The 27,868-nt window shown below is 43.8% G+C and overlaps 1 protein-coding gene across 3 annotated transcripts; it reads left to right on the forward strand.

Moving 5' to 3' along the window:
- Jaml (junction adhesion molecule like) lies at nt 1-27,868 on the forward strand. 3 transcript variants are annotated; one of them, XR_001872860.2, is made up of 12 exons: nt 1-52; nt 2,221-2,324; nt 3,748-3,810; nt 7,535-7,689; nt 8,917-9,142; nt 12,895-13,007; nt 16,337-16,562; nt 19,623-19,758; nt 22,287-22,338; nt 23,416-23,499; nt 24,106-24,217; nt 26,816-26,883. XR_001872860.2 is itself a non-coding variant. In XM_029554962.1 (11 exons), the coding sequence occupies exons 3-11, from the start codon at nt 3,768-3,770 to the stop codon at nt 26,906-26,908; spliced, it is 1,128 nt and encodes a 375-aa protein (XP_029410822.1). In that variant the 5' UTR covers nt 1-52; nt 2,221-2,324; nt 3,748-3,767; the 3' UTR covers nt 26,909-27,868. The 3 variants fall into 3 exon arrangements, 2 of the variants coding, with proteins under 2 accessions (XP_029410822.1, XP_008849125.1); XM_029554962.1 differs by lacking the exon at nt 24,106-24,217 and having other exon boundaries at nt 26,816-27,868; XM_008850903.3 differs by lacking the exons at nt 1-52; nt 24,106-24,217 and having other exon boundaries at nt 2,197-2,324; nt 26,816-27,868.

The following is a 27,868-nucleotide window of genomic DNA, read 5'->3' on the forward strand; positions in this document are numbered from 1 at the left end:
GCTGCTGTGGTGGGAGATCTCTGTGCTTTGCTTCTGAGCATCATCATCTTGGGTAAGCAGTGGCCTTGCATGTCATGAACCATTATTTGAACTTTTCTCAGAAGAAGGCTGGTTCTCACTCAAAGGAAGGCTAGTTTAATTGGCAATGCTGTAGGATGATGAGGCTAGTCATAGAATTCTGTCTCTGGAGGGGGACTGCCATGAGGTGGACCAGCGGGTACAGTTTTGGTTTCTGTACTGTAATTTATGTCAAGCTCCTCAGAGGAAAGAGTGAATGAGGTCTGTATGGCTTCAGCTTTCCAGTTGCCTTCAGCTGGTGGTAGGACTCTTTCCCTCACTGATTTTCTTCTCTCCATTCTAGATAAGTCGATATGTAGCCAAGGTAGCAGCTTAAATTTCCCAAGAGAGCTAGGCTCACTGATCCTACCAGGCATAGCCCTGACCTTGAGAAAGATGGAAACAGACTGGATTAGGTACATTCTGGTTTGGAGGGAGCAGCAGAATGTCGTGACTTCCAAGATCAGCATTGGCCGATGTAGCCTAAACTGTGTTTCAGAGGCCATGTAGACACCCAGTCTGTATCATGTGGCCTCAGAAGGAAAAAGCAAGATATTATTTTAAGAGGTTTGTATCTCAGAATGGTTGTGGAGATTTGTATACTTACAAATCTGAGAACTCAGAGGTACACAGGAATGGATAGGGAAGTTGAAGAGACACACGGTGGAGGGAGCCGTGAGGGACGGAAAGCTGCATAGTTGTCTGTGTTTCAACAGTCAGTTGTTCTTACTGGGGGCAAACACTTTGGCTGGGAGATAGCACCTCCTTCTTCTTTTGCTTGAAATATCATATCTGAGGACCATTTGCACATTCTGGTCATAGTCTGATCTTATTTTGACCAGTAAAGGTCAAGGAGTCTTTACTTCAGAACATTGGCTATTTTCACAAATGGGCAGAAGTGCTGCGTGATGATACAAACTGAGTTTGAAAGATCCAGGATGTCTGGGATTGAATCTTGGCTCTGCCATCTGCAAGTCACATCATGAATCTGTACCTCAGTTTCCCCATCTGTCAAAAGGTCTCAGGGTTGTGGTGAGAATTAAGTGAGTTAGCATGTAAATTGCTAAAAGCAATTGATTTCTAGTCTAGTTCTTATTAACTAGGAAAAAATAAATCTGATCCTTTAATGTTACAGTTGAGGCCCAGGGGAATTAAGCAATTTTTCTAAATATCAAAGAGTTAGTTAATAGGGCTGAGCCTGGAAGATAACTTAAAAAAAACTTTATTTCAGTGTTCTTTCTGCTAAAATCATTGTTTTTTCCTCCATTCACAAAGAACTCTATTGGTGCATTTGAGCATTTAGGACTGAAAATGGGTATCTTTTATTTGTCACATAAATTTCCTAGAATTGGTTTGAAAGTGGCTGGGTATGGCTCTGAGTGAGTAAGACTAGATTCAGTCTTTTTCAAGTTGCTGGTCTCCCCCTAGAATAGAGTCTAGGGGTTGCAAGATACCTTGAAGCTAACTTGAATGTAATGGTCCCATTGTTGGTAATGAACATTTATCTGAAAGGCTCCCAGCAATTTACAGGTCCTATAGCTGGGGGAGAACAAACACAAATAAGACATACAGGTTCCTGTCCTTGAGAGTGTATGGACTTGAATAGACATCTGTGACAGACATGCGAATTAGTCATTACTCCTCCGTGCAAACGGTGTGCTGTTGGGGGAATTATTTGAAAGCTGAGTTGTTTGTTGAGCACAGTTAGCTCTCTGGAGGTGGTGACAGGAGTCTTAGATGTCTGAATATACTGAACTAAAGTTAAGGCATGCTATAAAGGAAGCCTGTTAGGACCATCATCCACATATATATGAATTGAGGGGGTTGGCACAGAGCAGGAATACAGTTGTGGCTGTTTTGAGAGATTAGTGTTTTCACTAGAGGGACTTGTGTATGACTCATGACATAACTGGGACAGCGTAATAATTGTATACATAGTTATAGTGGGGCTCAAATTGGAAACTTCAAAGTATCTAGTTTGTTCTGATTCATTATTCCTTTAAAGGTCGAAGCTCAGAACCTGAAATCTTGTCTAAAGTCACAGACTGCTTTCTGTCTGGCTCTTGGATTCTAGAAAATGGGATCCTGTAGAGTATGCTTCCTTTTTTGCACGTTATCCATGTGTGATCATATCTGATCCTTGCAAATTATCCTGTGTTATAGGCAAGGAAGCTGAGTTTAGTGAGGTCAAGTAAGACCTAAGGAAGAAACCTTGAGCAGTTTGACATTTATTTTCCAAGTGGAAGCGTTGGTTGATTGGAATACAGGTAAGGCATCTCTTAGGCAACTACTTAGAAAATATTTATTTTAGGGTTGGGTGTGGTGGTGCATGCCTTTAATCCCAGTACTCGGGAGGCAGAGGCAGGTAGATCTCTGCGAGGTTGAGGGCAGCCTGGTCTACATAGTGAATTCCAGGTCAGCTGGGACTATAAGGAGACCCCCAACTCAAAAAATAAAAAAATTATTTTATTTAAAAGAAATCTGTATGCATGTGGGTATGTGCACATGAGTACATATACCTCTTAGAAGCCAGAGGGTTCAGATTTTCCTGGAGCTGGAGTTACAGGCAGTTGTGAGCTGCCTTGACATGGGTGCTGGGAAGGGTCCTCTGCAAGATTGGAATGTGCTCCTGCTTAACTGTCTCTCCAGCCCCAGGAAATTAGCCACCATATGTGCGGCTGTCCCAGCAGAGCCAGGTAGGCTCACTTGCTATTAATACCCCTTAGCGATTCTGAGGGCAAATTCTTCTGGTGGCAGAGTGAGCAGGGTTGTAGGGATCACAGCTGAGACATACAGGTATGAGCCCAAGACTGACTGAGCTGTAACTCCTTGGGGTTAGGTTCTTCAATTTAGCTAAGAAAATTTGGGGGAACTTTGTATAGAACAGTGAGTCATTTTCTAGGCGCTGGTTGATGCAGTGGAACTTATAGACATAACAAAGACATTAGAGAAATACTTTTACATGTACAGATCAACTCTTTATTCTACCTACATGGTCCTGCCTTTAAAAGATTGGAAAAAAAAAATCTTTCATGTGGTTTCTTTGTGCCCTAAATTTGGTAAATATTACTTTGTTTAAAATTTCCCCTCTGTAGGCTAAAGATCTGATCAGGAGTAGAGCGCTTGCTTAGCTTGTGTAATACCCTTGGTTTAATTCCTAGCACCATAATAAAGAAAAATCAATGAATCAATTCCTCTTCTTTGTGTATTTCTTCTCCCATATGGGCTGAAAATCCATTCTCTCTCTGTATGGAGGATTCTGATTTAGTTGGTTGGAATCCTGTGATTTTTGTTGTTGTTGTTGTTGTTTATGTGAAATACTGAGGTTGTAGGATGTCTAGGGCAGTCATCTCAAAGGCGTCCTACAACCATTTCCTTTTCTCTTTGGAAAAGCAACTCTCATCTAACCTTCCCTTATGGCCAATCTGAAACATACTCCAAGTGACTCTGCAAACATCACTGTTTTGTTTCATCATAGCCCTTAGTATCTGGTGTTTTTCATTCATTCATTTGTGTCTTTCCCCACTTCCCTTCCTTCACATGTAAAGTGCAGGTGAGTGAGGACATTGTCTTTGTCGTTCAGTGCTGTGTCCCAGTGCCTCAGACAGAGCTGGCCAAAATTGGCAGTCATTATTGGTTCATTCAATTAATGAAGTTCTCTTGACATAATTTTGATTCTTTTATCTTAAGGCTGAAAACTTGGAAGCAGCATGTGTTGTTCACTGAAACTCTTTGTGATTCCAGTGTTACTGGGTAAGTAACCTAGGTAAGTTAGTGGGTAAGTAAGAGACTGGATTGGTATTTGAGTTCTCCTTAGTCTGATGTATTTTTTGACATTTATTTATTTTGTGTTGGGGGGAGATGCATATGGAGGTCAAAGGACAAATTTCGGGGTTGGGTCTCTGGGTTGGTTCTCTCCTCCCATCACATGGGTTCCAGGGATTGTATTCGGGTTGTCAGACTTGGCAGCAAGTGTCTTTACCTGCTGAGCCATCTCTCTGGCCCTAGTCTTATACATTGTTTTTTGGACAGGGTCTCACTGTGTAGCCCTGACTGGCCTAGAATTCACAGTGTAGAGCAGGTTGGACTTAAACTCACAGAGATCCACCTGCCTCTGCCTCCCAAGTGCTGGGATTAAAAGCAAGTGTCACCACGACTGGCTTCCTACTTTTTTTAAAAGAGCCAGTTTTATGTATGTTCAATTCCCTTTGATTTGTAGGAAACTAAAACCCTGAACTGAAACTTCTTGGTTCTGCTGAAATAGTTGTCTTAGAAGCAGGTTGTTGAATCTTTCTTGGAGAATTAAGCCTTTCTCTTTTTCTGTCAGGCACAGAGTATCTTTGGGTCCTTACCGGGCATTTTAGAACTTACTTATATGATACAAAGAAAGTTTCTCTACACTGTTCCTACACTTAAGATTGTTATCTGTAAACCACAGTTAGTTTCAGATCTGGAAGTGAAATTACCAAAGAGAAACTGAGGATCCCTTCATTTGTTTTTTAAAAATATTTTTGTTTATTATTCTTGATTTTATGTGTATGAGTGCATTGCCTATATGTATGTAAGTGCACCTGTGTAATGCCTGCAGAGGTCAGAAGAAGGAGTCAGATCCCCTAGAACTGGAGTCACAGATGGTTGTTAGCCACCATGTGGGTGCTGGGAATTGAACCCGTTTCCTCTGCAAGAGCAGCCAGTACTCGTAACCACTGAGCCATCCCTCCAGTCCCTCTTCATTTGTTTTTAATGCCTTAGCTAGGCTAGTACTCTTGTGGTTTCTGAATACATGGCACGCTTTCCCAATTTGTGGTGGTTCCTTCTGGTTCCTCCCCCTCCTTCAGCACATCACCCCAATAAGCCTGCCCAAGCCTTCCTGATTCTTCAGGTTTCCCCTAAGTTTTACTTGCTCCTGGGAGGCCTGGGAATCTTCTATTCAGACCTCATCCCTGTGCCCAGGGTGGCCTCCTGTCACTCATCTCTACTTTTTTCTCACTTCCTTTTACCTTTTCTTCCCATATCTTGTTATTTATTCCATGGAAATAACTGTAGGAAGAAGACATTAGGTGCTTTGCTTGCTTATTAATTTAATTTAATTTAATTTAACTTAATTTAATTTAATTTATAGGTAGGGTTTGTCTATGTAGCCCAGTCTGGACTTGAACTCAATATCCCCTTTCCTCTGCCTTCTGAGTGCTGGGATTATAAGCATGCACCATCATGCTTGACTCTTTATTATTGTTATTTATGACATTTGTTTATTTATGTGGGGGTGATCTTGTGGAAGTCAGAGGACAATTTGCAGGAATTGGTTCTTTCCTTCCATTATGTAGGTCCCAGGGACTGAACTGAGGCCCTTAGGCTTGGTGGCAATATCTTTACCTGCTGAGCCATCTCACTGGCCCTTTTTATTCTTTTTGAACTGTAGACAGTGAACCATATACTGACTCAGCAAAATACACAAAAGGGTTACATTTGCTCAGTTCCAGACAATGCAGAACCACACACAGACAGGCACACACAGACAGACACACAGATATGCATAGACACAGACACACACAGACACACAGACACACACACAGAGACATATACAGAGACACACAGAGACACACACACAGAGACACACACAGAGACACACAGACACACTAGACAAACAGACATACACACAGAGACACACATACACAGACACACAGACACACAGACAGAGACACACACACAGACACACACACAGAGACATACACAGAGACACACACAGACACACAGAGACACACACAGAGACACACAGACACACTAGACAAACAGACATACACACAGAGACACACATACACAGACACACAGACACACAGACAGAGACACACACACAGACACACACACAGAGACATACACAGAGACACACACAGACACACAGAGACACACACAGACACACTAGACAGACAGACATACACACAGAGACACACAGACACAGACACACACACACAGATACACATATAGGCACACACACGAGAAAATAGTATGTGTTGGAGAAATTTTTTGCTGAACCAGAGTTGTGATTATTTCAGAGGGTATTTGGATGCTTCTTCAGAGAGATCTGTGAGGCAGCCTGCTTCAGAGTGTTTCTAATCTGTCCCCTCTATGGAGTGGCTTGGTGGCATCATAGGGCTTTGTACTCTTTGTGGAGAGGTGTTCCCCCGTGGAATACTGCATTTTCTTCAGCTATTTCCCTACTAAGAGAGATTACCCTTCAGAGCTCAGTTTTTCTCTGCTTTAGTTGTTGCTAACAGCTCTTCACTTCGCTGCCCAGACAGTGCTCTTTACATTAAATTCACTCCTTATGTCTTTAAACACACACACACACACACCCATCACTCAGCTCTTCCTCACAGGAAAATTCCAAATAGTTGTTGGAGCTAGTTTTGATTTCTTTCAAAATCTCTTCCTCCAGAGGGTTGAGAGTTCACGTGTTCTTTTCTGTCCTCCCTACTGTGTGAGCCTGCTGTTGGGCAGGAAGTTAGCTCTCTTCTCTCAGGGGAGGCAGCTCGGAGGAAAAGACTGGCACATTTGTTTATTCCCATATGTGTTCACTTGGCTCTTCTTTGATATAAACTGGGCAGCATCTAAATTTGTCTTTCTTGAGTTTTGTTGTCTCTTTGCCCAGAGTCTTATCTTGTGAAAACAGAAATATCCTTGTCATGGTTCTCCCTTTTAGTGACCTCTTGAAATTTCTTGAGCACCGTGCAGATGCTTGTGTGGGAATTCGTGCCTTCAAATGCCTAGAGACACACAGACACAGACAGACAGACACAGACATAGACACACAGACGCACATACACGCAGAGACAGACAGACACACACAGACACAGACATCCCAGACAGCAGTGCTGATGGCAATTCTGGAGGGATGGGAGAGGGCAAACTGCAGAGGAAATTCAAAGGGAAAGCCGTGCTGCGCTCTGGCCTACTTAACTGTAGCCAGACTCCTGCCAGCAAAAGCAGAGATAAGCTTTTGTGAAGGAACTAAAGAAAGGGAAAAGAGGAAGAAAACGAAAACACCAGTGAGCTAGCTGATCATTCAGGTAGGGAACCCATGGGAAATGTAAGAGCAAGCATGATCTCATTTCCTGTTTAATATTAAGAACACTGTGTGGAGAGCTAAGTGAACTGGGCGAGTGGGTGAGTACTTCAGGATTCCCTTTCACTGAAAAGTTGGGAGGAAGAATTCTAGAAAAGGGGAAAAGACTAGCTGGGAGAAGGGAACAGAAAGCACCTATTGCAGTTTGAAGATTGCAGAATCCTTCAGACTTGTACCATGCTGATAAGCAGAGGACATTTCTCTTATGCAATGCCGGTTTGAGTGAGGGACCTCTATGGACTTGGTCTGTGTTGGATCATGGAGGTCTGGGACATGGATAGTACCTAGAGATTGGTACTTCTCATTGAAGTTATTTGTCAAAATGACGTGTCCTCTTCCCTTTAACCTCTGTAGGTTATTCTTGGGGCCTGAATGACTTGATTGTTTCCTCCCCTGAGCTAAGAGTCCATGTGGGTGATTCAGCTCTGATGGGATGTGTTGTCCAGAGCACAGAAGAGAAACATGTGAGCAAGGTGGACTGGACACTCTCACCAGGGGAGCATGCGGAGGTAAGGAAGAAGAAGCCACACTGTGCAGTTCAAGCATCAGGCACTGTGAGGTGGTGTTGCAAGAGCTTTGGAAGGTGTCATAACTGGGCCTCCTCCTAGCTCGGACACTTGGCTGTGTTGCAGTCAGCAGGGCAGATTATCCAGCCTCCCTGAGGTTCTGCTTCTCTGACTGTGAAGAGGAATGTAGTCCTAATGATGCCAGTGCTTAAGTTTTGGGTGGTTCAAGGGCTAATGGGAGACATGCACACAAAGTTTGTTCATTCCCTTTTTCTGTCTCCTGCCCAAAGGAGGATGTGAGAGGAAATTGCTGTAGTCTAGACAGAAGAGCTCTGAGCAGAGACAGAAGAATGATGTGACAATTACCTTTCTGTGAGGGGGACAGATTCTTTAGCTATCCTCCTTTCCATCTGCTTGAAGTGTGAGGATTAGCAGGTGCATCGTGGAGGGCGAAGGTCTCTCGTGGAGCTCTTACTCTAGGACACTGTCTTAAGCTTTGTCATGGAGTCTGTGGAGATATGTGGGTATTGGGATCATTTGTGAAATACATCCCAAGATGTTTGCTGCTAGCAGTATAATGGTTGCCAATGAAACAGTTCTTCTGTAGCTCAGAGAATATTCTCTGCTGTCTCTGTAATGCTGCTTTCAAATTTTATTACTTTTTGGTATTATAAAAATGATCTAGCTATGGCAGAAGTAGAATTAAGAATTCCCTAGGGCTCCCCCTCCCAGCTTGTAACCATTTCCTAGAACCATTTCCTGTAACCATGAATCCTTTTGTGTTATGGTACTGCTGGCTGGAGGAGGGCAGAACTGAGAGGAGTGATAGCATACAGGGAACACCAGCCCATAATACCATAGAGCTTACATCATACATTTGAATGACAGCTCACTGGGGCTGTGGACTAAGACAGGGTGGAGATGAGGGATTATTTTCAAAATTTATGAATTCAAATCCCCAGGGCGATCTTCAGAGTGGATGCTGCAGTTTTCACTTAAGGTGTAAGAAATAAAAACATGGGCAGCCATGTTTCATTTGCCTGTGTAGAAAATGAGTCATGGAGCCTTGTGCGAGCTAGAAAGTTGCCTAGCACATTGTTATTATTCACTGAGTACTTCTTGGTCATGATGATGATGGTAACCTTGTTGTCTCTATATCAGTCTTTTCAAGAGTCAGACTCCTAGGTCTGGCTCCTATTTGACTCTCTCCAATGCTGTGTCACCCTCCAGAATGAATACGTTCTGTACTATTACTCCAACCTCAGCGTGGCTTTGGGACGCTTTCTGAACCGTGCGAGTTTGGTGGGAGACATCTTACAAAATGATGGTTCTCTCCTGCTCCAAAATGTGCAGGACACTGACCAGGGAATCTACACCTGTGAAATCCGCTTTGAAAGGCAGAGCATGGTGTTTAAAAAGTTCGTGGTACTGCATGTGCTGCCAGAGGAACCAAAAGGTATGGGGGGGGGGCATATTCAGAACGGGGTTGTGGGGGCGAGAGATTTTGTGGAAGAGGCAGGGAAACTACCTTATGGAGTAAATGCCAGCCTCTGGGCTACGTACTGCCCACAGAGTGAGTCTTCACTAAATGATAATTATTAGTTTAAACACATTTCCTCTTAACAGAACCCCTGTGAAGTCTGCATTGTTCTTCCATTTTACAGAGGAGGTAACTGAGGCTTGAAGAGGCTCAGCAACTTGCCTACAGGGTATATTTATTAACTATCTGAACTGATACTCAAACCCTGGAGTCTCTGACAGCAAAATCCCTCTTCTTTTCTGCTGTCACACTCCCATTGAACTATATCCCCAGCCCTTGGTTAGTGGTTTTTAAATTGCCCCTTTGTGGAAGCCTTATCTTCTAGGGAACATCAGGCAGAACATGAGGACAGGGTAGGGGTTGGCAGAAGACCCACTCTGCTAGGACCCCAGCTTTCTACCCATCACAACCAGAGTCTTTGTTCTTTTTTGCACTTTTATTCATTGGGATGCTAGGTAAGGCTTTGTTTAAAGTAGGATTCTGCTGCTTTCAGTCTGAATGTTGCAGTCTGAGCTGAGGTAGCCGGAACTTTCTAAATGCTCTTCTCTCTGACCAAGTAGTTATAGTAGAAGGGAATGCAGCTGAGAGGCATTATGCCTCTAGCCTCTTCAAGCTCTCAGAAAGATCTCAAGTACAAGCATTATAAGCAACAGTAGTAGCTGTTGGATTGGTCTCTAAAGCAAAAGGTGGAGAGGGTCAACCAGTAGTTCTCTAGAACAGGAAGACACCAAAGCAATTTTATTATGACAAAGACCATTTCTTACTTGGAGATGGTGACATTCTAAGAACTTGGGTAGGAAATGCCTGTGGACGGTATAGAAATGGCATCTCATGAAGCTGTCCCTTCACTGACATTCTCAATCTCCCATTATGTGAACAATTTCTGCCCCCCCCCCCTCTCTCTCTCTCTCTCTCTCTCTCCCTCTCTCTCTCTCTCTCTCTCTCTCTGACAGGTCTTCTTGTAGATCTAGCTGGCCTGAAACTCTGCCTGCCTTTGCCTCCTGAGTGCTGGGATTAAAGGCATGCGCCACATCTGGCTTAAAAATTATCTATAAAGTAACACCAATTTCCTATCTTTTGCTCTAGAACCAGTTATCCTCCTACTTATGTGAAGTAATGGAATATATGAGAAAACTTTGTTTTCACTTAGGCCTGGGATTGAGGTGCTGCTTTTACTTTTACTGGCCATGTGGCTTTGGGCTCTTTTCACTAGTCTTCTCCATAAAATGGAGAGAGATATAAATTGTCCCTCTAAATCCTGTACTGTACTGACTGGGGCTACGGATATAGTTCTGTGCTAGCGTGTGTCCTTAACATGTGAGGCTCTGGGTGGATTCAAATTGTAGGCATTGAGCATATATATTATAATGACTAACTGATATTCTGTAAGGTATTTAGCACATGCCTGATGCATTAAAAGAACTCAGAAAGTTCAGTTATTATTGATTTTTAAAAATAGATTTCATTCTTAATGTGCTGATAGATTCAGAGGGAGTTTCCTTCCCTACTGATGTTCTTTGCAATGAATTTTCACTGCTTTCAAAATAATTCTCTCCATTAAGTATAGAGTTCATAGTATTTTCTTTTGCTTTCCTCCCATTGTGCAGCTCGTTTGCTAGGCAGGAAGTTCATATCTTCCCAGGGGGACAGTGTGGATGAGGCTTGGTTCAGGCCTGTGCTTATTCTGTCATTTACTTAGCATTCTTTTAGAACAACTCTCTCTACTTAAAACCTAGACTTGCACTCCTAGATACCACCCTGTCTTTTGTTTAATTATTTGGTGGTGGCTTTGTGTAGAGTATTATGAAAAGATTAGAAACATGGTTTTACTTTGTTTTTATTTTCAGGGATATGAAGTGACTTACTCAGAAAGCATTTGGTAGGGTCAGGCACTCATACAAATTGGCAGAAGGAGGAACCTAGGAGGTAGAAGGCCTGAAGAGGTAGAAGTGGGGTCTAGATCAGGAGAGGTCAGAGTTGAAGCAGAGAGAGAAGTCAAGGGGAAAGCTGCCTACTTTCTTGGCCCAATTTGCAAGGAGTCGTATGACTATACTGAAGCCAGAACTAAGTCCTAAGCAAGTCCTAAGATAACTTGTGCTGCTAGATGATGAGGAGCTGATCTTCCTAAAACAAGGGACTCTAGATAGGCTCACTAGACTCAGCGAATAGACTTGCACTGGGGAGCGGATGGGGGCACTGACAACACAGTGGTCAGTAACAGGGATGACAGAGCATATGGGCTCCAGTGGTGGGGGGGTATGGGAGGGTGCCAGTGGGGATGGGGGATGGGGGTTTAAAGATGATTAAGATTGTTTGAGATGTTCTTTATGAAATACACACAAAAATCAATTAAAAAAAGAATAAAAGAATTTGAAGGAAGTTACCTATGATTCTTTTTTTTTTTCAGTTAGAGGAACAGCAAGTTAAATATGAGTTTTCTAACTTCCCACTTCCTGTTTATGCTATGCAGATGGGTGTCTGAGTGAATGAACAGAAAGTGGGGGCTTAACACATGAGGCTCTGGGTAGGTTCAAATTGTAGACGTTGAGCATATATGTTATGACTAAGTGATATGCTGTATGTAAGGTGTTTAGTGTATACCTGATGCATTAAAAGAACTCAGAAAGTTCAGTTGTTATTATTGATTTTTTAAAATAGAGTTCATTCTTAATGTGCTGATGGATTCAGAGAGAGTTTCTGAAAGTGGGGGCTTTGAGGCTTTCTGTATTTTTTTAAATGTTTTATTATTTTTTATATTTTATGTATATGAGTGTATTTCCTGCACGTATACAAGTGCACTCATGTTGTGCATTGCTACGAGTTCAGAAGAGGGCCTCGGATCCCCTGGAACTGGAGTTACAGACAGTTGTTAGCTGCCATGTGGGTGCTGGGAATCGAACTCGGGTCCTCTGCAAGAGCAGTCAGTATTCTTAATTGCTGAGCCATCTCTCCAGCCCCGACTTTCTGTATTTTATTTAGTACAAACATGTGGACTTGGAACTTAGGAGAGGAATTCTGGAGAAAGGGAAACAGAATGGAGTTAAAGGTGACCAAAAGGAATTTATTGCAGTGTAAAGACTTCAGAAACCTCAGACTTGGTGTATGGAGAGCTCTTGCTCTTACCCCAGGGATGCCATGCTGCTGTGAATGAGGGTCTCTTGAATATTTTGTCCATGTAGTATCATCTGAATCATCTATAGAGGGAACATGTACAGTGCTTGGTGGTGATGATGATAGTTTGCTGTTGAAGAGCTTTAGCTAAATTTTGATTGTTTTGATCTCTCTCTCTCTCTCTCTCTCTCGTGCACGCATGTATGTGGCTGTATTTGCCCATGTGTGCACATGTAGAGGCCAGCACAGGACTTCAGGTTCCCCCTCCAATGCTCTCTGCCTTGTTGCCTTAAGACAAAGTCTGTCACTGAATTGGAAGCGCCACCATTTTTGGAGCTTCCTGGATCCCCCGTCTCCACTCCCCAGTGCTGGGGTAACAGGCATGTGCAGCCATGCCTGGATTTTTTTGTGGGTACTGAAGATTTGAACTCAGATTCTTAGGCTTGCAGAATAAACACTTACACATTAAGTCATCTCCCCAACCCCTCAACTTTATTTTCAAGAAATTTTATTAGATTATACTTTTAGTCTGATCTGATTTACCATTTTATCTCCAGAGCTCACCATCCATGTAGGTGATTCAACTCAGATGGGATGTTTCTTCCAGAGCACAGAAGAGAGACGCGTGACCAAAGTAGACTGGATGTTTAGCTCAGGAGAGCATGCCAAGGTAAGGAGGAGGCAATGTTACTGTGTAATAAGTAGAAGGCCATGGCTGATGGCAGGACAGAGCAGGGAGAAAAGAATTAGTTATCAGGTGCCATGTGGCAGGTGACATCGCAAATCTTGGGTCTTGGAGCTTGTCGGACTGACATCCTGTCTCACCCACTTGACTGGGCAACTTTGGTTTCCTGGTGGGAAATCTGGCCCTAGTGAAGGAGGAGAAGGAGGAGGAGGAAGAGAAGGAGGAGAAGGAGGAGGAGGAAGAGAAGGAGGAAGAGGAGGAGGAGGAGGCGGAGGAAGGGGGGGGAGAAGGGGGGGCGAGGGGGGGGGGGAGAAGAGGGGGGGGGGCAAGGTGTGGGGGAGGGGGAGGCGGAAGAGATGATGGCTTAAATTTTAGGGTTCTCAAGACACTGGTGTGGACACTGGTGTGGAATCATACATGGAAAGCATTTTGCACATGATGTGGATATTGAATTTGAAGATTTAAATTTTTTTTTTTTTGTCTTTTTGAGACATGGTCTCCTTGTAGCCCCATCTGTCCTGGAACTCACTATGTAGACCAGGCTGGCTTCAAACTCACAAAGATCCGCCTGCCTCTGCCTTCCAAGTCCTGGGATTAAAGGTGTGCGCCACCATGCCCGGCCAGATTTAATTTTTTTTTACTCCTCCCTTCTTTACACAGTCCTGTGAGAATGGAAGAGGAGGGTTTTTGTGGCATAATCAGGAAAGCTACAGCTAGCCATAGAATCTGATTACATTCTTACCTTTATGTAGGTTATATTTGTAAGTTTTGGCTGGTTCTTCATTACCTATTTTATACGACAGAGAATTTTGTGTTCAAGACTTCTCAGGGGTTGAGATTAGTAGATCCTCTGGGGCCAGAGAGGGGGATATTTCATGGGAACTGTAAAGCAGCAAATAGCACTAGACCAGTGGATCTCAACCATGACATGGTAATATATTTATGGGTCAGCAAGATGACTCAGTGTGTGTCCTAGTTTGTTCTTCATTGCTGTGACAAAACACTCCGACCACTACCAACTTGGGGAGGAAAGGGTTTATTTGTCTTACATCTCCTGGGTCACAGTTCATCAGGGAGCCCAAGGTAGGAACTCAGGACAGGAACCTGGAGGCAGGAGCTGGAGTGCAGGCCATGGAGGAACACTGCTTACTGGCTTGCTCTTGCCTGGCCCCTGCTCAGCCTGCTTTCTTACGCAACATAGGCCCACCTGCCCAGGGGTGGCACCACCCACAGTGGGCTGGGCCCTCCCACATCACTCATCAAGAAGATGCCCCTCAGACATGGCCACAGGCCAATCCAATAGAGGAAATTCCCCAATTGAGACTCCCTCAACCCAGGTGTGTCAAGTTGACACTAAAACTATCCAGCACAGTGTGTAAAGGTGCTTCCTGCAGCGTGATGATTTGAGTTCAATCCTTGAGTCCCACATGATGGAAAGAGAGAACTGACTCTTGCAAGTTATCCCCTGACCTCCACACATATGCTACAGTGCCCCACATAAAAACATGTGTTATGAGGGACATCTTGGGTGATTTATTGTCAATAAAAGTTAAGGTGAAACGTTGTAAAATATTTGTTTTATAGATTAAAATGTATTCCAGGCCATCCTGCTTGCAAAGTTATTTATACTTAACCTGATTCTTGTCTGCTATCTGAGGGTGTCAGGAAGGGTGACTTCATGGTGGAGGGTGAGGAATGAATGAAGTTCACTCCTGAGAATTTGTCATGTACTTGTGTCATCCATCAAATGATTCAGGACAGAAAGAGGCAGGAGGTTAGGGCTAGGTCTCTCCATTTGTGTTTCTGCCTGGGTACTCATTACTTCCTCTTAAAAGCTCTCTCTCTCTCTCTCTCTCTCTCTCTCTCTCCTTCCTGCCTTCCTTTCGTAGAAAAAATCCAGGGCTGGAGATATAGTTCATTAGTAGAACACCTGCCTTGTATGTGCAAGGCCCTGATTTTAATCCCTACCACCACCACCAAAAATCTATATACCTTTGTAAAAAATTTCAATGTTCATTCATTTAAAGCTCTTGTCCTGAAGGGAAAATTGCAGAAGAGATGGGGGGAGATACACAGTGACATAATGAAAGTGAACAGCTAAAACCATCAGGAGTAGTAAGAGCTGTGAAGGGCCATCAGGCAGAGCTCTGCGGCTGTTATTCTGAATAGTGGCCAGGGAGTCCTCACCAAGGTGACATTTAACTAGTGGTCTGAAGAAAGTGAAGTCTGTGACTATCTAGAAAGAAGAGGGTTCCAGTCATGGGGAGTGACAAGAGCAAGGCCCTGAGACCAGTACTGAGGAAGCACCTGGAGGGTTTGTGCAGCCGAAGCTAGTGAAGGATGAGAAAACAGAATTGTGATGGGAAGAGGAGACCTGGCCAGATCACATAGGACCTGTGCCTGAGGGGCAGGGGAAAGGGTTAGAGCAGAGGAATGGCAGGATGTATCTTACATTTTAAAGGCTTGTCTGGTGAGGATAGATCTTGGGGTAAGCAGGGAGACAGGTGAGAAGGCCCTTGCAGGAGCCCAAGTGAAAGATGAGGTGTGGCTTTGACCCAGAATGGCAACCGAGTGAGCTGAGAAGTGGCTGGGTTGGGGGATGTGTTTTGAAGGTAGAAAGGTTAGGATCTGCTGAGGAGTTATGTGAGTTGTTCAAGAGAGGAACTGAAGATGATTCCAAGATTTTTAGCCTGAGCATCAGAAAGAAGAAATTGCCGTTTACCAAAATAGGATGGAGAGAACTGGTTTGGGGAACAATGAAATTTAGACATGTTTTAGGTGCCTGTTGGAAATCCAACTGAAAGTGTACTTGTACTTCTTTTTTCATTGAAAATTACTAAAAGTAAGTCTTTTACTTTATATTCTCTCTCTCTCTCTCTCTCTCTCTCTGTGTGTGTGTGTGTGTGTGTGTGTGTGTGTGTCTCATATTGAACCCAGGAATACTTTATATATACTCGGCAAGCATTCTACTGCTGAACTATATCTCAGGCCTCTTTTTGCTCTTTATTTTGAGACAGAGTCCCCCTAAATTACTCATTCTTTAACCCAGGCAGGCCCTGAACTTATGGTCCTCCTGCTTCAGCCTCCTGAGTAGCTGGGATTACAAGCTAGCCCCTTTCCCTTTTTATCTACTTCTTTTGATGGATCAATTGTTTGTGGTTTGGTTTTGTCCCCACCAGTACACATGTGAACGTGACTTTATATTATCTAACACTCTTTTTGCCCTCACGTAACAGGTTTGTCAGAGCTGAGATCTTTCCACCCCTTTCTTCCCCACTCCTTCCCGTCTCATGCTTTTTGCCTTTCCCTTGTAGGAGGAGATTATCTTACGTTATGACTTCAGATTCAACTATACCCAGAATCAGGGCCGTTTCCGGAACCGTGTCAACTTGATGGGGGATGCTTCCCACTATGATGGTTCCGTCATGCTTCAAGCAGTGAAGGAGTCTGACCGAGGTGTCTACACCTGCAGCATCTACCTGGGAAAGCTGGTGTTCAGGAAAACCATTGTTCTGCATGTGATCCAGGAAGAATCCCAAAGTATCTAATATTTGGGGGGAGGGGGAGGGCCTCTGCTGGTACCCCGGTCAGGTCTAGAGTGAGTCAGGCTCCAGATATGTGAAAGGAGGCACAGATCTCAGGGACCTTGGCCTTGCACCACCCTGAGAGTGACACCTCCTTCAGCCTGGTTCACCAGATGCCTGGCTCGCCTTGCCCTAGCTCTTGTTGGTGCCAGGGAGCTAATATGCAGTGAACAACAGGCCTCTGCCAAACTCCAGTCATGGCCAGGGCATTCCACTGCTGTAAAGATCTGAGAGCTCAGAGGTAGAGTGGGATGGAGATCCCAAGTTGGTTTAACTTATTAGCTTCAAGGGACTCACCATATGCTCTGAGTGAAGGGAAAATGGTCCTAAGCTGGTTAGGGATAGTAAGCAACAGAGAGAAAATAGGAAAGTACCAGAATGAGTAGAGGGTTTTCTGATTAGACTTTGTATTCTGACAGACAGTGTGCATCAAGGCCAAGTGTATGTAAGAAAATAAGGCTCAATTGTGTTGTCTGAGGGAGATGGTGGGGGTAAAAGTTAAACCATAACTCAGCAGTCAGGATGTGGCCTGTGGACTTTGTCTCTCACTAGAGCCTTCAGGAGCTGACTGTGGTTGACTGGGGGTGGGGGAGATGGCTAGAAAGGAAAGTACCTCAATGCCTCAGGCCAGACACCCACTTCTATGGAGATACCTTGTCAGTAGCAAAGGATCTCAACTGAAGAGGGCAGTCGGAGAGGTGAACTTTCTTGAACCTTCATCTCTGTGTCTTCATTCTCAGAAATGTTCCCTCTACTTCACAGAGAAAATACATGCCATAGTGAGGAGCGGGGCTCACTCCCTTCTGAGGCCTCCTTACCCACCCACAGACGTGTCTACATCTGCCCCCATTCTTATCTCCACCCACCATCCTGAGGCTGATGAGCTCCTTCCTGCCCTGGGTGCTTTGAGCATCCTGTGCTCTGGCATCACTCATTCCTCCACCAGGGGACCTCAGAGCATGACTCTGTGAGCCCCCCTCCCCCAGTCCGTGGGTCTCTTCCACTCAGCTTGTGAATTTGCTCAGTTCCTCCTCCTACCTGTCCACTTCAGCTTTTGTCCTGTACTTTGGTTTTCCTTATAGCAGCTTTGTGGAGTTATAACATACAGTCTACCATTCAGGGTGTACAGTTCAGTGGTTTTGATGTATTCAGGGTGTTGTATGGTCACCATAATCAATTATATATTTCTTTTTCAGCATAGCCAAATGCCTTACTGAAGTTTCACGTGGTGTCTACCTGGCTTATTTCCCATTAACACCTCATTTTGCTGGGCTTGGACTTCTGTTCCTGTGTCTGTTCTAGCTTACATCATCAGTGGTGCTCCAGTGGCCCATCCTCAGTCTTTTTTACCACAGTGATATTGGACACTGTGTTTTACCTACATTCTATGTTGGACACAATTAGATAGGCACACTTATATATGCACAATTATGTCCCTTGGTATCTTATGGAGGTTGGTTCCAGGATACCCCACCACCTCTCAAATACCAAAATCTATGGGTCCTCAAGTTCTTCATATAAAAATGTTACAGGATTTGCATAGAACTTACACGTATCTTCCTGTAAATTTGAGATCAAGTCTAGATTACCGATAATATCTAATATAAATAGTTGTTACATTATATTGTTTAGGGAATAATGATAAGAAAAAGTCTATGCACAGATATAGTTCTCCTCTCTAAATATTTTTAGGCTGCAGCTGATTGAATTCATGGATGAGGAATTCATGAATATGAGGACTGGTGCACGTGCGTGTGTGTGTGTGTGTGTGTGTGTGTGTGTGTGTGTTATGCATGCATATATTTTGACTCATCAAATTTCCCAGATCCTTCAAACGTACACGGCTGTGTAACTGGATGCCTGGGAGTGGTTCTTGATTCTTCCTTCTCTAATCTAACAGGTGACTCAAGCCTATCATTTTTATGACTGACTTTTGAGGCCATCTTCCTTTTAGGCCTTCACCTCATCTTGGTTCTGGCTGTCTTCTCTTCTGCATTGGACTGCTGGTCTCTAACCATTCTCTGTTTATTCTTAGCTAGGGCCATCTTTCTAAATCACAAGTCAGAATATCCCATTCCACTACTTATAAACTTGCAGTGATTTCTCCATTGCTCATAGCAAAAATTAAACGCCAAAAAAGCCCCACTCTTTCTCCAGCATAATTTCCTACCACACCCTCAGATTCAGCCTTTGCATGGCACGTGCTGAACCATTTCCAATTCCTTAAAGCACTCTACTGTCAGGACACCAGACCCCATGCATAACATCGTCTCTGCCTTTCCCGATACTGCTAACAGCCTAACACACTGAATGTTTCTTTTAGAATTCACATTAAAATTTAACATTTTCTGGCAAATTGCTTTCTTATGCTCTGCACAGAATTGGACACCCTTTTCTCTATGCCCCTTTGCACCCCATATAGACATCTGTCGTGGTGCATGTAGCAGCCTGTGGTTTTCTGTTTTCGTGTTTGTTTCTCTCCTTGGAGACAGGAACTGTACATCAGTTGTCTTTGTAGGCGACCTCTATGCCTAGAGATGTATGGCACAAAAAAATGTTTGATATATGTATTTAGAATGGAGGGTACCAGATGGGTGAAATTGCTTAAGGCCCTATTTGGCATTGTGACTATATGGCTGAACATTGTAGCATATATTTTTTTCTAAAACAATCATTTGCCCATTAAAAAAATCAGCAGCCTCTAAAATGCCTGTTATGTTTATTCATTTGGAAAACCAAAGTTTAAAATAGAATTGTTGATGCAAAAGTGTGCTTCATTATAGGTAAAGTGTAGCCTCGTCTGCCCACCATAATCTATACTTTAGGGCTAAGCAAAGGATTAGACTGGCAATCTTAGTTTAATGGAGATGGTGTCCCCAGTGTGCTAATCTGGATGGACCATGCCTTTTCCCTCTGCTTCCTGACCTGGCAGCTGTGGTTTGGCATAGGACTGTTGGAGCTCTCCACTCTTTTCTAGAATACTGAGACCCTCTCCTTGCTTTCTCCCTTTCCCAAGTGTTGGTTCCAACAACACCTAGACCTGAGATCCTGGATGGGAATCAGCTGGTGATTATCGTGGGGATTGTCTGTGTCACTCTTTTGCTGCTCCCTGTTTTGATATTGGTTGTGAAGAGGACTCACTGGAATAAGAGGTACAAGACCATCCATACCTTCAGTTGGGAGGCTGAGAGTGTAGACGGCTTCTAATCCAAAGTGGAAGAGTGGTGGGGCCCTAACTGATGCTATCACCGAAGGGGTTCCAGTTAGAGTGAAACCACCTTAATGGTTGCATTAGCATCATTGCAGGTGACTCTGCCCCCTTTGCTCACCATGCTTTGGAAATACCTGGACATTCCTGTACTATCCTTACTCGCCTTGGTGTTACACAAAGGTTACCAACTCCCTTAAAAATGGGAGTTTAAGTGGAACATAATTAAGAGTGTAAATCTCATGGGAGAACTGTAACAAATACAATTCACTGCTCAAGAGAAATAAATTGAGGGCAGGGTGAGAGAGGGCCCACGCTGGCTTTGAACTTACGATCCTCCTGCCTTGGCTTCTTATGTGCTGGGATTGCAGGTGTGCACCACCATGCCTGGCTTGAAATATGTTTAAAGGGCTGAATTTCATGGATAGCTCTCCTAGGTTCTGAGAAATGCCCAGATGCCAGGACATGGATGCTGTAATTTCACTAGCCCATATCTTTGTTTATAGAACTATTAGTGAAATATGTTGGCAGGGCAAGTTGATCTTCTAGTTGAAATCATGACAGTGGAAAAGGGCCCCATGAAGACCAAAGAATGTTGACTATTTTTTCTTCTTTGGCTGTGCTGTATATTTAACCCCAACACTTGTCCATTCTAGACAAACTTTCTACCACTGAGCTATACCCACAGCCTCACATTGCTGATGGTTAAGTGACTTCCCAGGTGAAAATAGATTCTAAAGAAGGCACTTGGGCCTGTCAGTGCTACACTTACATTTCCCCCAGCATTCTCTGTTTTGGCTTTGAATTTGCTTGGCCTTTCTAGACATTTCAGCCTAAGACCAAGAACCAGTGGGTTCCACTATCAGCTTACCTCCCTATGGGACCTCAATGTCTGCAAGAATGTCAACATTCCTGTGTTTATTGGTTTATTCTAAAGAAATACTGCTATCCTGAGACCCCCACATAGTTATAGTCACTGCAATATTGCTTATTATTGGAACATGGAGTTATTGTGAGTACAGCATCTCTCAGAAAGCCAATGATTTGATGAATGGGTGTTCTGTTCAATGCACCAGTACATACAAGTCTGCATGTGCAATGACATGGAGTGATAGCCAAGAAGGTTGTAAGGGAAAGTATGAAGTGTTATCTTGTTTTTATAGACAGGAGGTAATATGAAGCTCATGTCAGAAGCATATGTTCAAATTTATCCTGTCTGAGAGTTTACTTACACTGTCATTGACAGAGGTTCAGAAGGATAATTCTAAGGATAATTTTAATATTGTTAGTGGTATGATACTTAAGATAACCATCTTGCGGGGGTGTGGAAATTACTTGGGAGTATCAACTTCCAGCAGTCTACATTCTGTGTTATTTGATTAATTTATAATGAGAATATACAGCTTAACAATCAGAAAATGTGAAAAAAAATTCCATTTTAAGAGAAAAAATATGGTTTATTGTCAAACTTATACCTTTATTTTTCTTCTTTTTTTAAAAAAAAAAATCTGCCTTAGGCCAAAACAGAAAAAGAAAAGGAAAAGGAAAGCACATTTAGTGACAAATGCAGGAGGCAAATGGCCAAGAGACCAAAGATGAAAGGCCCCGACAGGAAGGGGTCACAGCACACAGCTTGGGTGGACGCTGGGATAATTTGGTTTGGCTCTCCCTGGGAGAGGCCGGGAGCCCTGGGACCTACAGTCTTGCTGACTCTGTGCTGCTCACTGGTGGGTCAGCTACATCTTCCTAGTCCTCGAAATGTCAGAAGGATGACACAGTCAAACCTCATGGCCTCTCTCTATTCTGTTACTTGAAATTATACCTCCCCTATGCCCACATGTTCTCTTCTCCTGTCCTCTTTTCTCCGTTTTTAAAATGGGGTCTCTTGGGCCTGTGAGATGGTCTCATGACCTGAGTTTAATCCCTGAAACCCATGTAAGAAGCCAGATGTGGTGGCTTGCCTGGAGTATTGCAGAGGGCAGAAACAATAAGACAGACCCTGCCTTGACAAGGTGGAAGGAGAGAACTGATTTCCAAAAGTTGTCGTTTGATTTCCACACACATGCCCACACTTACACGCACACCCCAAACACAGTAATAATAACAAATTAAAAAATGGGGTCTCCACATACTGCCCAGGCTGTCCTTGAACTCTTGGGTCCATGCTTGGGAAGCATCTGGGACTTCAGGTGCAGGCCACTGTGCCTCTACCTCGTACTATGGGACAGAAAGTTGTTAGAGTGATAATAGAGAAGCTATATTTCAATGTAAACTATCCTCAGTATGGCTTCCTGTTTCCTTGCTTATAGGAGTCTAGAACATAGTTCCTCCCCAGGGTTTCTCTTTTGATAAAGTGATGTAGGCAGGCGTCCCATTTGATGCAAGGGTCCCATTCAATGTGGGGTCCTTTCTAGCTACACTTGAATAAACAGTGCTGAAGGATTAATTTCATGTGCCTTTCATGCCCTGTAGTTCTACAGCCACTGTGAAGAGCCTGGAGAACACAAAGAAGGCTAATCCAGAGGTGAGAGAGGAACTGCCTGCCCTCTGAGGGTGAGGAGCATGCAGATGGACACACTCCAGTGTGAAACACTGGGGCAGTGCAGGGTGGAGGTTGTGGTTCCCTGTTCCCTTGGTAACTCTGTCTTACTCATTAGTGTTAGCTCTCAGCTTGCAGGCCAGGGCCTAGGGCACTGCATGACTCAGGAAGCCTTTATTACTGCAATAAGGCTTCTGAGGAATGGGCCAAGGCAGGGCAGGCTCTCCAGATTGGTCTTGGGCAGCAGATTCCGGGATAGGTGCAGGAAAGAGCCCTGAACTTGGAACCAGAAAGTTCTACCACCTGCATGAGCTAAGGAGTTAATGGTTAAGAGTAAATATTCAAGAACCTTTGGAGAGGATCAGGAAGGACCTTTCCCTCCAAGGTAGTTTTATAAATAGGAACAGAGAGCTGGATTAATTTCCCCGAACTCCTATATTCTCTTTTTCTCCTCCGTTCTTTCTCTCACTCCTCCCTCCCTCCTCCCCTTTTTAACTTTTAGAAATTTCTCTTTGAATAGTTACTTTTCTATCTTTTGGATTGTTTTTTGTCCCAAGAGTAGGATTTTTGCCCAACATGGTGCAGATGCCTCCAGAAGCCTGAAAATTTGTTACTTTCCCAAAGAGTGACAGGACTGTGACTCTCAAAGTCCTCAGACCTCACAGATGATATTCAGGGAGGGCTGTCCTTGCCATTGTCAATCCTCTGAGAGATGATGCCAGTTAGCTGATAATGTTATCTTGCCATGACTCTAATTGGAAGGAAGTAGCCATTATTGACAAAGATGTCTGGCAAGATAAGGGTTCCCTGCAGCTAAGACAATGCTTAGAGAAGCAAAGATGTTTGGCTTTTGAGGCAAACAGTTTGGTTCTTAGGTTGATGTCCTTTCCTGGTGAGCTAATTTCAGGGAGACCAAAGACCAAATTATCATTATTGATGACAATTCTCTAGTCTCTGTATCCCTCTGAATTTACTGGCTTTGGTAGCTGATGCCCTGTGAACAGTAGATGGCCTCATTCCTGGCTGACTTTTATGACTTTTGTATTATTTTCCCCCTTCTAGAAACATGTCTACTCATCGATAACTACATGGGAGGTGATGGAAGAAGGACCACGTGGACAGGCCGAGGCCACCTACATGACCATGGTGAGGACTGGGCCCCAGGTAGACCAGTTATCAGTTATCTGGAGGCAGAGCCCATGCTGGGAAGGATACCCTAAGCTCTGGGAAGTAGGAGGCTAGGCCACCTGGAAAGGTTTTTGCAGAGGACAGAGATTTTTTCCAAGTAGTAGAAAGCTGGGAAACTAAAGTTTGGTTAGGATGAAAAGTCATCAATATAGAGTATGGGTAAGTAAGGAGGTCTTCCCTTCATTAGCACAGTTCTGATTAAACTAGACCATAATAAAGTGTATTAGGATCCTTGGAGAAGGCTTAAACTACAAGAAATTAAAAGGAAGAAGTAGGTGTATAGGATATAGTTCACTTGGTAGAGTGCTTGTTTAGCATGCATGAAGCCCTGGGTTTGATTCTCAGCACCATATAAGCAGGATGTGGTAGTACATGCCTCTAATCTCAGCACTAAGGAGGTAAATGCAGGAGAATCAGAACTTAGGGTCATCCTCAGCTACCTATCCAGTTTGAGGCTAGCCTGGGATGCATGAAACCCTGTCTCAAAAAAGGTGGGGGTGCCAGGGAAATGGCTTGGTAAAGCACTTGCTGCATAAGCATGAGGACCTGAGTTTGAATCCCCAGAGTCCACAAAAAGCACTGCAATGCCAGTGGTTCTTGGCAAGATGAGAGGTGGAGACATAGCCTGGTGCAGGTGGCAGACAACAAAGAAACCCCATCGCAAACAATGTGGAAGGTGAGGACTGACATCTGAGGTTGTTTTCTGATCTCTGCATGTACACAACTGCATGTGTGTGCCCACGCTTATACACACAAACACATGTGTATATATCAGACACACACAAAGACACACACACAGACCCCTCCTCCCGGAAAAGATCAAAGTAGATCCTTTATGGCCATTAGATTTGTTTACTCTGGGATTTATTACTACCTTTGTACAATCTAACAGCCATTCTGGCTATAGTCTGAGTTTCAGAAAATGCATGAAATGATTCCTACTAGATTTCTCTGGCAACGCAGAGAAGTAGAGCACCCAGAAAAGGCCCCTTGCAGTGCAGTGAGTAGGGGTAGGACAAAAGGAGTCAGGGGGCAATAGTATAATGCTATTTGTAGACTAATTATGGGGCCCCGGCCTGTGATGGAGCTATATTCTGCTGAGTTAAGGAAGGCTGGCCTCCTGTGCCTGTGGGACAGTGGGCTGTGTTTACTCCTGTCATATTGCACAGAGGACACATGACTCTCAGTTGATTGCAGTGGAGAAAGTTCTGCCCAGCCACTGTGAGATCAGAAACCTGGCCCTGTTCCATCAAGTGAAACATTAGCTCCTCTCAAGCCATGGTTGAATACAGTCATTTTCTCTTACATCCTGCCAGTATTGCCATGTGACGCTCCAGCAATGTGCCAGACCTCTCCTGGCTTTTAGAGACCTGCTGACAAAGCTACCTCTGGGAGCATCACCCACAAACACAGTTTGTAGAAAGTTTTGAAGTGGAGATGGCGTAGGAGTGTCTGCTCTTCATAGTCCTTCCCCAGGTGTAGTGCAAGGAAAACCGTGTCTCTGTCCCGTTGATACCTCTGTCCCCTTGATGCAACAGATCTACTACAGTATGGGTAAGGTGAAGCCTAGGCTACAAACCCAGAGACCTCCAGAGCTGGCCAAGTTATTTAGAAATACTATGTGCCAGGCTGGGAAGATGGCTTAGCAGTTCAGAGTGCATACTATTCTTGCAGAAGACCTGAGTTCAGTTCCCAGCACCCATGTCAGCTAGCTCACAGCCATCTGTCATGCCAGCTCCAGAGGATCTGACACCTCTAGCCTCCATGGACACCTATGCTCATGTGCATATACCTCCCCCCACATATACCTAAGTTTTAAAAATCTTAGTAAGAAAAGAAACACTATGTGCCAAATTAAACAAGCCTGTTGGAGGCTGGAGAGATGGTTCAGCAGTTATGAGCACTTCCTGCACAATCATGAGGACTGCAGTTCATATCCCAACACCTGCATAACAAGCTAGGCATCCTGAAAATGCCAGGGACTGTGGCTCCAAGGGATCCAAGGTGCTCTTCTGACCTCTGTGCAAGCATAGGTATGTGCGTCTGCATACATGTGTGCGTACACTTACACAGATACACATACAAAGCCTGAGGGTAAACTCTGGCTGCTTGTTTGAAACTTTAGCAGTAGAGGTGTTCTCTGATAGAGACTGAAGATAAGGAGACTTTCATTTTGTTGTTATTGACTTGATTAAATTGCTTTAATGTTAAGTCTGTATCCTGGTTTCCTGCATCCGTAAATTCAACCAACCACAGATTGAAAATATTTGAAAATATTCTGTAATGAACTTATACAAACTTGTTTCTTATCACTATTCCCTAGACAACACAATATACCACCTATTTACATATAATTTACATTATATTAAGAAACAGATCAAACTGGCCAATGAACTCACAAGTGTAGGTAGTGTGCCACATGAGTGGCAAGTTTTCACTAACACTCGACTCTGGCCTGTGAGTGGAGTTTGATAGTAACTTTTTCTACAAGTAAAAAGAAAAAAAAAAGAAAAAAAGAAACAGAGACAATTTTAAGTCTACAGGAGAATGTATGTAGGTTATATACAAATACTATGCTATTTTATATAAGAGACTTGAAGATCTATGGATGCTGGTACCTGCAGGATTTCTGGACCCAGTCTCCCACTGATCTTTTCAGAAAGTCCCACTATACTTTCTCAGGATCTACGTGTGGTGGTTTAGATCACAAATTTTAGATAACTGGACCCAAACCCTGCCTCTGTGCCTTAGCAGATAGATGATAGTTAGAGGCCTTGCTTCCTTCTCTTAATGTGAAAAATTGCAGGGTGTGCTGATACACACCTGCAATCTAGCACTTGGGAGGTAGAGGCAGGAGGATTCAGAATTCAAGGTCATCTGCTATATAGCAAGTTCAAGGTCAGCCTGAGCTACCTGCTACTCTGCCTTAACAACCCCCCCCGAAAAAAAACAACCAGAATAATACTTCCCTCCCTGGGAGTGAGGACCCAGAGAGGCAATGCAGGTTGAATTCAGTACTGTGCCAGACACATGGAGAAAACCTCAATGAATGACAGGTACAATTATTTTTCACTACTTGTTTTTTCTTTTTCAACACTGAGGATTAAACCCGGGACTTTGCACATGTGAGGCAAGTGCTCCATGACTGATCTATCCCCCAGCCCTGAACTATTTCTTACAAATGTGTTTTCTTTCTCTTTCTTTCTTTCTTTCTTTCTTTCTTTCTTTCTTTCTTTCTTTCTTTCTTTCTTTCTTTCTTCTTTTTCCCCCACAGCACCCAGTTCGGCCCTCTCTTCGGTCAGATCCAAATAAACCAGTTGGAAAAAAGTCAGTTTGCGGAAACCCCCCAACAGAGCCAACATTCTAGAAGGAAGGAGAGAGCACTTCATCATAGCAGTGGCAAAGACTGCTTTTGATGGGTCCTAAGCCACTGTGCCAGCTGTTTCAGACCTCTGCTTTTCCGCTGATCTTGGCCTCCATCAAAGGACTGAAGATAGAGGGTTTGAAGTCTGTCAGGAAGACTGAACAGCTCCAAACAAATAGGCACTGATAAGGGGAGGGAGCCCATGGACTTGGCCTCAAGAGTGGGATCCTGGCCTGGGGAAAACTGACTGATCTGTTTTGTAGATGCATGCACGTCACTGGACCAGACCTTTCATGTAGACAGTGTTTTCTTGTTACTGTTGTTTTGTGGATGAGCTACTAGGAAGACTCACAGAAATACAAACCAACCCAAATGATTCCTTTCATAAATTATGACCAAATAAATGTGATTTATGGGAATCATCCATTTTTATGCCTAGATGAGGGACAAATTAAGTTTGGGTGAAGAATTTGCAGTGTGGAATTCCTGGGAAAGCTGATGTCCTTGGAGTAGATAGCCACAGTGACTCCACACAGGGACTGGTTTGGTCCTGGGGAAGCTTTAGGGATGGCATATTGAAAGTGGGATATGAGTACAGCTCTGGGTTTAACTCAGCGGTTCTTCCTTGCCACTGGGTACAGCATTACTGGTGGCTCCTTGCTGGATCTTTGGGGCTTGGGCATCTGTCTTTTTCAAAAGTGTTACACATGGGTTGCCAAAGCAAATGCTAGTTGTTGAGTTCTTGGACTAAAATGTAAGGTTCCTATACTTTTTGGTTGTTTTTATAAAATTTGATAGAGTTGGTCTTAAAATCCTTTAGTTTTTGAACTTGACTTCTAGCCCCTAAGGATCAGCTTGGGACTCAAGTTCTGGTTACCTTTCCTGACTACCTTTCTCATTCTCTACCTATCTTTCTCTTCACTTAGCCAACCAGGGCCCAGGTAAGTCTCCTCTAAATCTCCC

The sequence above is a fragment of the Nannospalax galili genome, unplaced genomic scaffold (genome assembly GCF_000622305.1).
Source record: "Nannospalax galili isolate Female #2095 unplaced genomic scaffold, S.galili_v1.0 scaffold265, whole genome shotgun sequence".
In the NCBI taxonomy this organism is placed as follows: Eukaryota; Metazoa; Chordata; class Mammalia; order Rodentia; family Spalacidae; genus Nannospalax; species Nannospalax galili.

Excerpts from the sequence above, each read along its gene's own strand:
- Jaml (XM_029554962.1), top strand. The coding sequence starts at position 3,768 with ATGTGTTGTTCACTGAAACTCTTTGTGATTCCAGTGTTACTGG. Across the intron at positions 7,690-8,916 it reads CACCAGGGGAGCATGCGGAG|AATGAATACGTTCTGTACTA; the intron begins GTAAGGAAGAAG and ends GTCACCCTCCAG. Across the intron at positions 16,563-19,622 it reads GATCCAGGAAGAATCCCAAA|TGTTGGTTCCAACAACACCT; the intron begins GTATCTAATATT and ends CCCTTTCCCAAG.